Below are 14,955 nucleotides of genomic sequence, written 5' to 3' on the forward strand. Positions count from 1 at the left end.
GAGGAACGTACCTCATTTGGGGTCTTAAAAAGTTCATGTTCCTCGAAGTTCCTCAAAGTTCCACATTGAAAGAGTCTTGTCACACATTCAGTGTTAGGAATTTTTTAAGTGAAATCCATGGTAAATAGAAATTAATCATATTAATTCATTAAAGGATCTTCTTTATAAGTAAAACCAGCATATTTTAACCATCCTATGACCTTCCTAGTTGAAGTTGTTAGTACGCCATTAGTATGTGTTCCACATTTTGCCCATTTGTTCCACATTATGAAGGTGAGTGTTCCTCATTTTGGAGATGGAAGGTTGAGAGCTATGTCCATGGGTGAATTAGTTACTGTAGCATGTGCACACAGAAATATTGTCCAAACTGGGCATAAACACTCCACATGCAAATACATCTGACCAGTGCTACCTTTGGGAAGTGATACTTATCTCTATTAAAAAAAGAGCAAGCTATAGAATTAGTTCCCCTATCTGTGGTAAATGTTTTTCACTCAGGGTTATTCAACCTACTTTGGCAGACTGTTATCCACTTTACTGTGACCAGGTTCCCCAAATTTGCTGTTCATTTACCCATTGTGCTCTCATAAAAGAAACAGAGCACAATATTATAAACATAATTTTTGCAGGGATGCCACACCTGTACTCAAGTCTCTAGTTAAACAATATAGCTCCAAGGCTGTAGCAAACAGGAAAAAAGTGAATAAATGTATTTCCCTCCTCTCTGAGTGTATGCAACAGCTACAGTCTGATGGCATAGTGAGACAGTATTGTTGGGAAATGGGACTTTGGGGCACTGGTTGCCAGTACTTTACAAGACATCAGGAGAGCCACAGCCAGCTGTTGAAGTTCAAAAAGTTCATATATTACCTGTTGAAACTTGATGCCTTCTCCCAAATGAGAAGTCTGATTTTGTTCTTTCAGACATTTAAGGTGCATATCTTAGCTCCAGTTCTGTAGTATACAGGGTTAAAGCCTTGACTACGACCCAAAAAACCTGAGTTCACTTATCCGCTTAGGCACTGGAAGAGCCTCCTATTAAGCATGTGCTACCACAAGTACAGAACACAGGGAAGTCAGAATTCAGAGGCATGCTTTCATGGCAAACAGTAGACAGTGGAAGTTAATGAGCCACTGCAAGGGGGGCTCAGTAGTGCAGTGGGTTGGAAGCTCTGCTGGACCACCAAACTGGCCCAGTCCTTAACACATGACTCATCCCACGAGGGAACAGATGGCCCAATTAGACTATCCGGGCAAGAAGGAATGGGCCATATAGCTCTTGCCCCATCTGCAAATGTCTGAATCCATCCCTGTAGAATGAATAGACCAGTTGTGTGCAGGTAAGTAAGCCAATGAGCAGGGTCCTGTAAAGGAGCAAATATAAAGAGAGAGAGAAATGCATGCACAAACGCACACACACACACACACACATATATATATATATATATATATATATATCTATATATATATATATATATATATATATATATATATATATATATATATATATATATATATATATAGGTATAAATAAATGTGTGTGCATATTATTGTATACCCAATCTACAACTGTGTCTTTATAGATCCATAGCTATTCCAAGGCCACTGATTCTTATGACCATTCATGCCTTGCTCATACTCTCCCTCAGGCTGAACTTCCTTTCTCAAGGAGGGACACATCAGTCAGTAACAGAATACATTTTTGGACACCGTTAAAGTTATCTACATGATGTTTCAGGAAAGCTAGTGAGTTGCCCTACCTAATATGCAGGGGAAGTTTAATCCATAGGTTTGTGAGGCGCTGGGTTATAAACCTGTCCCTTCACTGCATTTTGTTTATCTCTTGGTGAAGATTTAAACCCCTGGTTCTAATATTGGTGGAAATAATGTTCTTGTAGAGATACAGGAGGTTCAGGACAATCAGGTCTCTGACGGCTGGTAAGCAAGACAGAAATCTCCTCTCAAAAGTATATGAGACACTGAATAAAGGTATAGAGCTGCCAACCTCTCTTGGTAACTCAAGGACTCTAGGTCTGTGATCTTTATGGTTAGGAACCTTTGGGGTACTTCTAATTGTTTTATATGTTTAATTAGATCAGTAGCATAGCAAATGTTGGGAGAAGAGGGCAGCCACCCCAGCTGCAAAGCACAATCAAGAGTTCCTGACCTACATTCTGTTTTTCCCGTACCAGAATGCTTTGTGCATCCATCCATCCACAGCCCCTTTTTTTGCATATGGGGTCCAGGTGTCACTTCAACACTGACAATTATCTAGGGTCAAGGTTTATACCACCAGGTGGCTAGCCCTGCCGCAGTAGTTAATTCACACCACACACTCATACCTATGGCCAATTTAGAGTGTCCAGTCTTCCTACTGCATGTCTTTGGAATGTGGTAGGAAATCCACATTAACTCAGAGAAGACAGGCATTCTTTGCACATAAGGCACCCCAGCTGAGAATCAAACCAGGGAACTTCATTCACACCACAAACACACAGACACACACACACACACACACACACACACACACACACACACACACACACACACACTCACACCTATGGCCAGTTTAGTGTCCAATCAACCTAGTGCATGTCTTTGGAATGTGAGAGGAAACCGGAGCACCTAGAGGAAACCCAAGTGAACACGGGGAAGACATACAGACTCTGCACAGAAGGCACCCTAGCTGAGAATTGAACCAGAGAATCTCTTGCCGTGAGCCGACAACACTATCCACTGCACTGCAATGCCACCCTCAACACCAGAATGCTTTGTTCATATTGTTTTGAACATGTATTCAAATTACTGTAGTGTTTTGGACATTCTTTAAGTTGGCTATAAAGGGTTTCTTAACGTCATTAAACTAGTGAGAGAAAAATAATAAACCCATTCTTGATTTCTATTAATTTGTGAGAGAAAATAACTGAAAATAGGTGTAAACTGAAAGCCCACTCAGCATTGTGAAGTATGTTAACGTCCAAGATATTTTTGGCAAGGCTATTATCTCATTGTTTTAGTGCTACTACAACTAAGTTGTGTGCATTGGGATATACAGGCCAAATGGAAAACAGTTGTGACCAGCCAGAAGGCAGTCGTAGCTGTGCCCATCATGATCATTTTGTGAATGTTACTTAACCTTACATGCTGTAATATTTAAGCCCTGTGACATAAATTGTTCTGGATAGTGTGTGAGCACCTCAGGTAGTGGTAGTCTAACAGAATGTCATCTCTTCATGGTTTGGATTCCAGTTCAATTCTAATGCAAGTGTTTTGTAAAAGTCAGTGTACACTCCGTTTTTTTTTTCTAGATTTTTTTCTTTTGTACTGATGTGATTCTTTCATGTCCTAATCTATTAAGAGTTTGTTTTTCACACGTGCCATCTACAAACATAACTGTTGGAATGTATGTACCTGAAAGATTTTCTTTTCAATTTTCTGCACTGTTATATTCTATATAGTAATGATATGTCACAGACTTCTAATCGTTGAATATTAGTAGTGTACATTTATAAGTTGTGTGTTCAGACATCTGCTGCATTATGCTTTCTAAATACATTTTATTTTCTATGTACACATCTATTAGGTACAACTGCTGCATATTTTGCTATGTTTATCAGATTGTATGAATCCACCAAAAGTTTGCAAGTCATTTAAGATACTGTAATTGTCAAATACTGAGCTTAATGCAGTGTCCGTCCATTTATTCTTTTTATTTTTTTTTTATAAAAAGTAGCTATCATTAGAAACTTTAGGGTAAGGAAAATTGTATTTATGATAAACAAAAAATATATATTGCTAATATAAAGTGGTAATACAGCAGAAATGTAAAGTCTGCAGGGACAGGAAACCATCAAGAAAGATTATAGGAAAAGCTCCTGTGCAGACAGGGGAAGGATGTGGTATGAACCATTGTCATGGATTGAACATTGTACAGTCTATACACTGTGTGTTTTTGTACATTTGACCGTATTTCCAAAAAAAGTATCAAATGCTATAGAGTTACTTGTTTTTCCTTTTTTTTTGTCATTTTGCAACTTGATTTTTTTCTAGATTACTTGTTTTTAGATTATATTGTATTCAGGTTTTCTCTTGTTAGTATGAATTTAATGTCTCAGGTTCCTCAATGTCTAAAGCTTGTTTCTGTTCTCTTGTCTTCATTTTGTGTCTTGCCACAAACCATTTTGATTGTGTTCTTGCAGCTGTTTGACCCAGGTGATTCAATTTTGGCTAAGTTTGAGGGGAATTATAGGGTAAGCTGCAGTTATGAACCTCTTCCCCTCTGCCAATTAAGCTAACATTGGGCCTGCCTTCAGCTGACGTTTGTGCAACAGGTCATCACTAACCATTTTAATTTGGCCCTTTTGCATGAGGCTGAATCAGACTTGCATGGCTTTAGACTAAAACTACTGCCGACTTATTAATGAGTGATATTTCTTGTGGTTGTTTGCTTATACAAACCGCTACTGCCACTTCTCACCAGCCATTTAATCAGTTGATCTACAGACCCCCCCTTTCATGGCTTAATACTTAATGGTATGAATCACATTGCCCTATTTCATTGTATTATTTAGAAGGGATGTCATGATATTATTATTACTATTATTATTTAACTAAATGCGTGTGGCTATATTTCAATGACTGGCCAATGAGGTAAGACTTGTACTCTGTGCAGAGTATTCCTGACACTGTTTGATTGTAATACTTGTAGTGAATATCTGAATTAATAAGCATAAGCACACAAAAAAGGTGCATCAGTTGTGTACATTGAATAATGCATCATCAGATCTCTGAAATAACAGCGTGCAAGAGGGGTGCTTCAGAAAAGTTGTAACATATTATATTCATCACATCGCTCACTGATGCAGTAATAACTCTTGGAACTTCTGCTGCAGAAGGCCCATTGACCAACCTGACTTCCAGAGCTTAGCACCTTTTCCCCTCCAAACCAAGCACATGCTCTTCTGACCTGGATATTGGAATGTCATTGGTATAAGAAGACATTGCCTATCTTCAGTTATTTTTTGTTGCATTTTTACTAAAGATCAAATGCATGGTCAGTACATTGATTAGGCCTGGCTTCCAGTGTTGGCACACAAGAAGCCCACTGGGGAACAATTTTTATGCATTTCTTTTTGAAATTGCATGCTTGGTAATAATACATTTGGGGCATCAGGGCTGCACATCAAACCTGGAGAAAGTAAATGATTGTGTGTGGTATAGTAAAGCCTTCTACAGCAAGTGTCTTTTTTACCTGGTCCATGAGCATGATATCAAAATTGTTCCCATTGTGCAAGGTTTAGCCAAAAGATAATCATGCAGAGGACAACATCTCCCTTGGCCTGCCTTAAACCAAGAATGGTACATGCTTTTTTTAAGACCACTATGGCTTTGGCTAAATCCACCATGAATGCTCCACTGGAAAAAAAAATGAGATGCACAGTAAAGAGGGATACCAGGATGACATTCCATACAGTCCCACAACCGCAGTGGCATGGTATTCAATGAAACATCTTTCCAGCCCCCATCTCAGGCATCTTTTTTGACCAATGCTTCTTGCATTACCTTTTTGCAGGCAGTGACATACTCAGATGATTGCATGTCCTCCTGAGCTGAATACTTACACCAGTCGATTGGTCCAGATTGTGGTCCTCTGGTTCTAATGCCCATATTATTGTATCTGAGAGCAAGGATGGTATTCCCTTGTTCTTAAGCTGTGAGGATGGAAGCAGTTCCAGAACTGAGATCTCAGATGCCAGTCTGTGTCCTGGAGCCTCTAAGGTGGGCTGTACCCCAGATTTCATAGCCAAGCCAAACAAAAACAGATGTCCACTAGTTTGGCACAGCATGAGCAAGGCAGACTTTTACCCAATCTCCCTTCCAATGTTCCCTCCAAGGACAACATGAGACTGGTTGAGGATTCTATGTTTTTCTTGAAGACCCTCTGACTGTCCTCTGTGCAACTGTCAGCGTCACAGAACTCTTCTCAAAAAAAGAAACGGATATCCCTAAGGATGCTTGACTCGTCTGACTCAAAGGTGAAACAAGCTCCTGTGGATTAATTTTTTCTCCCTGTGTATATGAGATTAGCAATGAAGGCTCCCAATTTTCTGTTTCAACACCACAGGATGTCTCATATAGGGTTACCCTTCAAAGGATGAGGGACCAATTCAAATCAGAGGCTAAGGCATTCTGCCCAGCCCAGATGAGATACAGGGAACTTCTAAGCTTGCTTTAGCCTAAACCCTTAGCCATTCTTTCAACACTGAAATTATGGAAGACGCCTTTACAAATGCATACTTGGATTCAGATTCCCAGCCCCCTGCTACCAGGAAGCCTGATGTTTTTTATATGGCTGGGTATTCATTGAAATATCTTTTGTGGATACAGCTATGGTATCCATGGACTCCAGCAAAGAAACAACTGTGACTCCAACCAAGAATTTACTTTCCCAGTAATAAGGAGACTGAAACTCTAAACAGATTTGGAAAGAAAATCAACATCTCTTGTACTGTGGTCTTCAAGGCCCTTAATTACCAAACATTTATTTATTATTTAATTACCAATTATTTATTTATTATTTATTTTACATTTGTTTACCGGGATAGTCTGACTGGCTACATGTCTATTTTCAGCGGAGGCCCAGAGAAAAAAGTTCCAAAAAGACATTCAACAAACTGTTACATTTTTACAGTTTAAAACACAAAATAAAACACAAATAAAAGGATTTTTACACAGATGTAAACAAACACAAAAACAGATACACAAACAAATTATTACGTTTTTACTCAGATGGAAAATTTTAGATAGTGTTTTTAAGAATGATAGGGTATTGAATGCCTAGTAGGCTAACCTGGTAGTAGATATGAGGAGATCATAGAATTTATAAGTTAAGAAACAATGAAGTGTAGGCAGAAGTCCTCCATTTACACACGAGTGATGGTTAGAGTTAGTCTGGATTAGGACAAGGACATAGCCATCATTTTTTAAAGTACTGAATCAGACTTTTCTTGAATTGAGGTAGAGTTCGTTCAGATGTAAGATTAGCAGGAAGAGAATTCCAAGTTTTGCCAACAGAGTTAGCAGATAGAGATTTACTGGCTGTGTTGTTGGATTTGAGAGTTTGAACTAGCTGTCTTTCAGATGAACGAAGTGCGTTAAGGTTACTGTAGGGGGTGATGAGGTTTTTAAGTATGGGTGTATTATCTGGTTGGTTCAGGATCTTGTGTGCAACTATTAGTTGGTTAGCCTGAAGTAGGTTAGGCAGTTCAAGCCATCCTAATTCATTTAGGTTATGACAGTGATGAGTTCTGTAGGCTGCATCGGTAGCAAATCTAGCAATGTGACTGTAGTTGCTAGAAAGTTTATTAAGGTCAGTTTTGCAGGTTTGTAAATAGAGGGGAAGCATAGAGAAGGGTGGAGTGTAGACGTGTACGAGCAATTACAGTTCTGGCTAATGGCATTAGGAAGGGCTTGATCCTGTATAGTGAGCCAAGTTTTTTATTGACTGTTTTAATAGTTTTATTGATATGCAGATCAAACTTAAGGTTATTATCTATTATAACTCCTAACAGTTTGGTTGAGGAATCTGGAGAAATAATGGTGCCGTTGTTGGATTTTAATGTAAAGGTTATATGGGCAGACCTGTGACTGGGGGAGAAAAGCAGCAGTTTGGTTTTATTAAGATTTAACATGACATGATGGTTAAGGAGCCAATTTTCAACTGTGTTAAAAGTATTTTGGGATAGAATCTGCAACTCTGTAGGTGAAGTGTCGGAACATACTAAAGTGGAGTCATCCGCATATTGAATGCATGTTGCATTTGGGATGACCTTATGCAAATCACTGATGAAAATGAAAAATAGTAGTGGACCTACTATGGAGCATTGGGGTACTCCAAAGGTGATGGTTAAAAGGATGGACAATTTGCTCTGCCATAGGACAGCCTGTTGTCTACCACCAAGATATGATTGAAACCATTAGATGGCTTGGTCCTCTAGGGAGATGGATTTCAAAGTGTTTATGAGTATTTGGTGGTTTACCATATCAAAGCTTTTGAAAGATCGAGAAAGATAGCAGAGGAAAGTTTATTACTGTTTCTGTGTTGGTTATTGATGTTAGAGAAGGAGAGGAGAGCTGAGGTTGCACTATGGAATGGTCTAAAGCCATGTTGGGTGTTGGCTAGAAGATTATTATGGATAAGATAGTTCAGTAGAACTTAGTAGAACTATCAGTAGAAAAATATTTATACTGATGTACCACTGGACTCTCTTCTCCCAATTAAAGGAAAAGGGTAAGTGGATAAATGACAGAGTTCTGAAAAAGAAAATTCTAGAGCTATACAGCCTCAGTTCTGAGGTGATAAAGCACTTCATTAAATGTGGCTATGATTCAGTGACTGCACTTTGAAGTACAGCAGCTACATGGTCCATCTTAAGGAGGCTTACCTGGCTGAGGACACATCCCCTTCCAGGCCATGTTAAAGCAACACTCCTGAATGTCCCGCTGGAGAAGTAACTTCTTTTTAGGCCCCTAAGGAAAAAAATGTTTAGAGGACTGGAGAAAAATGGGAAGACAGTGCAGCCTTTAATATAATAAGTTACTCTCCCCCTGCACCAAAATACAGATGTTACCCTGCAAAGAAATTGGTCCTTCTACAGAAGGCAAGGAAGAAGAAATCAGCAGAAGGGTAAGAAAGGCCACTGTAAGCAAAAATGCAAATAAATCAAAAGTAAAATCCTGGAAACCCTCAGGTCGAGACCCAGAGAGGGAACAACTATGATTTATCCATGCTCGTCCATCCTTTCACTCTAGTATCGCCCCCTAAAACCCTTTCCACACAAAGAATAGGGTGAAGTCCTTCTATTCATATGCTGCAGTATCCATGAAGTACAGTTGTATACACTTACCATAAATGTAGATGTTCAAGTGTATTCACTGTTGCAGTCATTACATTTGGGTAATCTGCTGGTAGATTGCCCTCAGTCGGCCTGAATAACAAAGTCTTGGGTCCTGCATCGGTTGCTGTCTCCTCTTCCATGACATCAGGTCATCAGGGATATAAAACATGCAGCCGACGCCATTTTATTCAGTTTTTCTTGTCCCAGATGTCAGGTGCCCCCCAAATGGGGAGCAAAAAAAAAAAAAATATATATATATATATATATATATATATATATATATATATATATATATATAAAAATAGACAAAAATATATGTAAATGCACTTTTAGCAACATAAACTTTACCTTCATCTAACAGCAAATACACCACAAAGGCTTTAGTATATAGTGAAGGAAAGAAAAGGTATAGAAAAGGGGGATGGCAGGTGGGTAACCCGGACTGCAACATTGAATACACTCGAACATCCACATTTATGGTAAGTGTACACAACTGTACTATATTCTTCGTGTTTCACTGTTGCAGTCATTACATTTGGGTAGAATCCCAAAGCTATGGATGTGAGGATGGAACTAAACAGCATTAGGAGCGGCTATAAGGCCCTGCAGAACTGTAGTGGCAAAGCCTGCCCTGGCTTTGGAGAAAAGAGGCAAATGATAATGCTTTGTGAAGGTATGAACAGAGCTCCAAGTAGCAGCCTCTAGAATGTCTTTGGTTGGAACCTCTCTGAGAAAAGCTGCTGAGGTAGAAGCAGCCCTGGTGGAATGAGACCTGATCCCCTTGGGCACAGGTTTACCATGGTGCAAGTAGCAGAAACAAATGCAGTGGCTTATCCACTTAGAAATAGTCTGCTTTGATATAGCCTTCCCCTCTGACCCTGCAGCAAATGCTACCAATAGTTGCTCAGACTTTCTTAGAGATCTGGTCCTGTTTAAGTAGAATCTTAGTTGTCTTGTGTACGTCCAATGAATGCAGAATCCGCTCCCCTTGTTCTGCAGAGTTATGTAAAATGTTGGGAGGTGAATTGTCTGGTTAAGAGCCACACTGGATACCACCTTAGGCATAAAAGAAGGACTGGTCCTGAAGGACACCCTGTCCGGGTAAAATGTAATAAAAGGCTCCACAGCCATGAGAGCCTGTAGTTCTGAAACCCTTCTTGCTGAAGTGACTGCCAAAAGAAAAGCTGTTTTCCAAGATAGAAATTTTATACCCACAGTAGCTGCTGGTTCAAAAGGAGGCAGGGTGAGTTTTTCCAGCACAAAATTGAAGTCCCATGCAGGAGTTGGTGATCTTCTGGGAGGTCTTAAATTTTTGGCCCCTCTAAGATACTGTTTAAGCAAAGGATGAGAAAAGAGGTGAGGCTCTGTGTTTTAATGAGCCGAGATGGCAGAGGCATGGATTTTTATTGAAAAAAAAATAGGCCCTTGTCAAGCATCTCAGTCAAATATTTTAAAATCTGAGGAATATTGGGCTTTGTTGTGTCTGTTCCTTGTGCTTGGTTCCAAGCACAGAATCTCTTCCATTTATCAGCATAGGATTTCCTAGCACTAGGCCTTCTGGCATCCAAAATGACATCCATCACAGATTTACTGAGGGGAGTTGTTTGAATAATTAAATGATAAGGTTCAGAGTTTGGAGCTGAGTGTGCAGAATTTGATTGTTCTGCTGAGACAGTAGATGAGGTATTTGAAGCAAGTACCAAGGGGGAAGTTGAGACATGTTCCTTAGGAGTGGGTACCAGTGTTGGCGAGGCCAGTCCAGAGCAACTAGGATCATTTTTGATTTTTCCTTCCTGACATTTAGTAAGACCTTGGAGAGAAGAGGCAGAGGGGGAAAGGCATAGACTGATAGGTTTTTATAACTGAAGGATAGGGCATCCACTTTCCATGCTTTTTTGTGATGAGTTCTTGTGCAGAATTTGCCCAACTGATAATTTTTGGGAGAGGCAAATATGTCTGGGCTCCCCAATTTCTGTGTTAACATTGTGAAGATTTGTGGATCCAGTTTCCATTTGTGCGGGTCCATAAGATTTCTGCTTAGGTCGTCTGCCAGAGTATTTTGTTTTCCTGGCAGGAATTGAGCTTGAAGATGTATTTGGTAAGTCAAAGCTGTGTTCCGCAATGCCATGGCTAGTCTGCAAAGGGGGTAGGAATGTGTACCCCCCTGCTTGTTTATGTACCACATAACCGTGGTGTTGTCGGTCTTTATCAGTAGTTGTCCTGGATGAAGTAAGTCCTTGAAGGCTGTCAGAGCATTCTGAACAACTAGCATCTCTTTCTGGTTGATAGCAGATGCATTTGTTTTGGGCTCCACTTGCCCTGAATGCATCTTCCCGCCAGGTAGCATAGTCTGATGCGTCTGTAGTTAGGGTTTGGGTGGCAGGGGGTAGAGTGAATGACAGTCCCTTGTTTTGGTGACATGTCTCTCTGCCCACCAAAGAAACTCCTGTTGTAGGCAGGGAATGAGAGGAATCATTGTTTCCAGACTGTGACAATGTTGGCTCCATAAACTTTTTAGGTACCATTGAAGTTTCCTCATATGCAGTCTCGCATATGGAATTAGTAGAATGCAGGATGCCATTAACCCCAAAGCCTGCAGAATTTGTCTTGCAGATAACTGGATTTTTGTTGCCATTTGTTTGAAATAAATTGTCAGTTGCCTTTGTTTGTCTGGTGTAAGGTAAGCCATCTGGGCAGCTGTATTCAAGTTTGCACCCAGGAATGTAATTATTTGAGAGGGTACCAGTTGGGATTTCTTATAATTTATTGTGTACCCTAGGCATGTTAGAAGCCTTTTTACAAATGCCAGATGTTGAAGAAGAGTGTCCTTGTCCTCTGCTTGAATGAGACAGTCATCCAGATAAGGATAAATGTATATGCTAATTTGTCTGCAGAATGCAATTACTGGTGCCAGGCACTTTGTAAAGACCCTGGGTGCAGTAGATAAGCCAAAGGGCAGTGAAGAGAATTTGTAATGCAAAAAACCTGCCTTGAAGCGGAGGTATCTTCTGCATGATTCCCTTATTGGGGTATGCAGGTATGCCTCTTTTAAGTCTAGAGTCACTAACCAAGCATTCCTACCCAGCATAGGCAGTAGCTGTTGTAAAGTCAGCATTTTGAATTTTGGAATGTCCAGGAATGTGTTCATAATCGATAAGTCCAGTATTGGACGCCAATAATTGTCTTTTCTGGGTACCAGGAAAAGTCTTGAATAAAACCCTTGTCCTTTTTCCTTTTCTGATACTGGTTGAATAGCCCCCATATCCATGAGGGACATAACTTGTTTCTGAGCCTCTGCCCACTGATTTTGTGGCAGATCTGGCCATCCATTTGGAATTGGCAAAGTATGGAAATTAAATCTGTACCCCTGGGATACTATGTTCAATACCCACTTGTCCTGGGTAATTAACTGCCAATTATGAGCATAAAGTGCTAGTTTTCCACACAAGGGGGCTGCCAAAAGATAAGTGCTTGGTGATGGTAGAGGAAAGTCATTGAGACTGCTTACTGTAGGATCGTGCTTTGTTTCCTCCAGATTTGGAGGTGGAGGCACCCCATTGCTTTGACTTGTAAGAACCCTGTGATTGGTATCTGGAGCCTTTTGAGCACCTGGATTTGCCTTGAGTGGCTCTGTTGGACACAGGAAAGGACCAATTTTTAGTAGGTCAGTGCCTAGTAAACCTGGGAGGCTGCACTTGCAAGAAATCTTTTACATTTTGCATAGATTTAGCTTTGTCTTCCATTTTCTTTAAAACCTCTTCTACCTTATTACCAGAGTATCATGCTGCAAGGGGGCATCCAACAATTTAGCTTTAACATGATCAGGCAGATTTTGCTCCTTGAGCCAGGCATGGCTTCTAATCACATATCCAGTCACTGTGGCCCTGCAAAAGGCCTCCAAGGAATCAAAACCACATTGCAAAGTATGCTTTCCAACCTGTTCTGCTGAATGCAATAATTCCTGTAACTCTTTATTTTCCACACAATCAGAAATCAACATCATTTTCTGTTTCAGTAAACCCATAACAGGCTGTTGATATTTAAGCATATGAAACTGGCAGTTTAAGGCTCTGACTGCCAAGGTAGCAGACATATAAACCTTCTTTCCCCATCTATCCAGCGCCCTGGAATCTCTATCAGAGGGGGTAGGATTTTTGGCTGTAGAGGCCTTTACACCCTTGGGACCCTGAGAAATAGTCTCTGGATCAGCAGCAGGATTTTTGAATAGAAATTTGTGGGAGTCAAGAACCCTGTAATATCTATCTGGCTTACTAGGAGCCGGGGGTAGGGAATCAGGAGCCATGCTTAATTCCGAAAACACATCAACAATGTCTAATACAGGAGGTATAGCCAAAGGCCTATGCTGAGAAAGAAGGAAATCCCTAAGCCTCTTTTTTGATTCAGAGAAGTCCTGACTCTCCCAGTGAAAATGTTCCCTTAAAGTATGCAATGTCTCTCCAAAAGAGTAATCCTCAGGAGGAGATGCAGATGGGATGGATTCCTCTGCATCAGAATCCTCATAGGGTGGAATAGAAGATTCCTGATCAGAAGAAGAATCAGAAGAAATGGAAACCTGATCTGAAGATTCATAATCAGTGCCTTGCCTAGGCCTCTTAGCGGGGGGTTGGGAACCCCTGATCAAGGTAATTAAGTCCTCAGCCATTTTGATCATCTGTTTGTTAGGCATAGGGGCCTGAGCACGTGGTTCATGGGTCAGTTATTTAGACATAGAAGACGGTTTTGACCTTGTTTGTGAGGCTGGCGTCAGTTTAATATAAAAATGTTGAGGCCTGAAAACACCCTCAGAAGACGGTGGCTGCTCAGCGGCTCTGGACCCATCCAAGGGAGAGACATCCGCGGGTTCAATACTCTGAGAATCTCGCGGCATACCGGACTCGAAATGGGTCTTGGTAGAGGCCTGCGACTCAAAAGTAGCGGGTATCAGGGGCTACAAAAGCGCCTCACTCATTACCAGCGAACCGACGATTGGCTTAGGAGAAGCTTCGTCATCAGTTTTGGACCTCGACGGTCTGTCTCTGTCTTTTTCTTTGCGTTTTTTTGTGAACTCCGGTAGTCGGATTGCTAACCAATGACATTTCAGGATAATTGAATCTTGATCTAAAATATTTAGAAGCAAAACTATACCGACGCTTAATAGTGCATTGGTTAAATCTAGCACAAAACCGACAGCAAGGCACATTATGATCTGGGCCTAGGCAAGGAATACAGTACAAATGAAAATCCTTATGAGGTATTTGCTTCCCACAAGTAATACAATTATTAACTTTTACTGACATCGGTAAGGAGCAAGAAAAAGTTTTCCCAACGGGGTACTTAGCTTTATTTTGAAGACTTTGGCTCTGAAACTCGAATGCGAAAATTTCAGGAGTCTGCCAACCGGAACTTGCGAACTGCTTCTGCTTCGGGCACCGCACGGCAAGAAAGTCGGAATAAAATGGTGTCAGCTGCATGTTTTATACCCCTGATGATCTGACGTCATGGAATGGGAGATAGCAACCAATGCAGGACCCAAGACTTTGTTATTCAGGCCGACTGAGGGCAACCTGCCAGTAGATTACCCAAATGTAATGACTGCAACAGTGAAACACGAAGAACATCATGAGGAAGTCCACCTCCGGTTAACTCACATGTCCGTCTGTTTTACCAAAGTTAAATGCTACTGCAAAGGTACATGTGTTGGACCACATCACTCAGCGTACATTGGCATAAACGGATGTCGGGTGTAAAGCAGATGTCAGCACACACCTACCTCAGAACTTCTCTGCCACCTGTTTGACTACCAGCTTCGGTCATTACTTGCTTGAGAAAGTTGCCTCATGCTTTGCCTGTGCTCAGATAAGTACCCCATAGAGGTTTTTGTTACCTTTTTTGTTGCTGTGTTTCTTGTGAGTTAATGTCAGGTAGGAAGGGCAAGTGTCAGTGTGGAAGGCAGATTCCACATAAAGACTCGCACAAGCTCTGTCTATTCTGCCTAGGCCCAGAACATGACCATGCATTGTGCAAGATTTGCAAGGCCTTTGTCCCTAAACTCTTAGAA

General features: G+C 40.8%; 1 protein-coding gene across 7 annotated transcripts in view; it reads left to right on the forward strand.

The window, feature by feature from the left end:
- Positions 1-14,955, forward strand: part of ARHGAP44 (Rho GTPase activating protein 44) — a 1,795,121-nt gene that overhangs the window by 1,734,232 nt on the left and 45,934 nt on the right. The window contains exon 22 of one of the 7 annotated variants that reach the window (XM_044068798.1): positions 4,200-4,250. The exons of 5 other annotated variants lie outside the window; for them this stretch is intronic. In XM_044068798.1, coding sequence (XP_043924733.1) covers positions 4,200-4,207 — 8 coding nt within the window. In that variant the 3' untranslated portion in view covers positions 4,208-4,250. The remainder of the gene's footprint in view (positions 1-4,199; positions 4,251-14,955) is intronic. One more of the 7 variants, XM_044068799.1, reaches the window with a different exon arrangement.

This window comes from Protopterus annectens, chromosome 4.part0, assembly GCF_019279795.1.
Source record: "Protopterus annectens isolate FY-2018-M chromosome 4.part0, PAN1.0, whole genome shotgun sequence".
Lineage (NCBI taxonomy): Eukaryota > Metazoa > Chordata > Ceratodontiformes > Protopteridae > Protopterus > Protopterus annectens.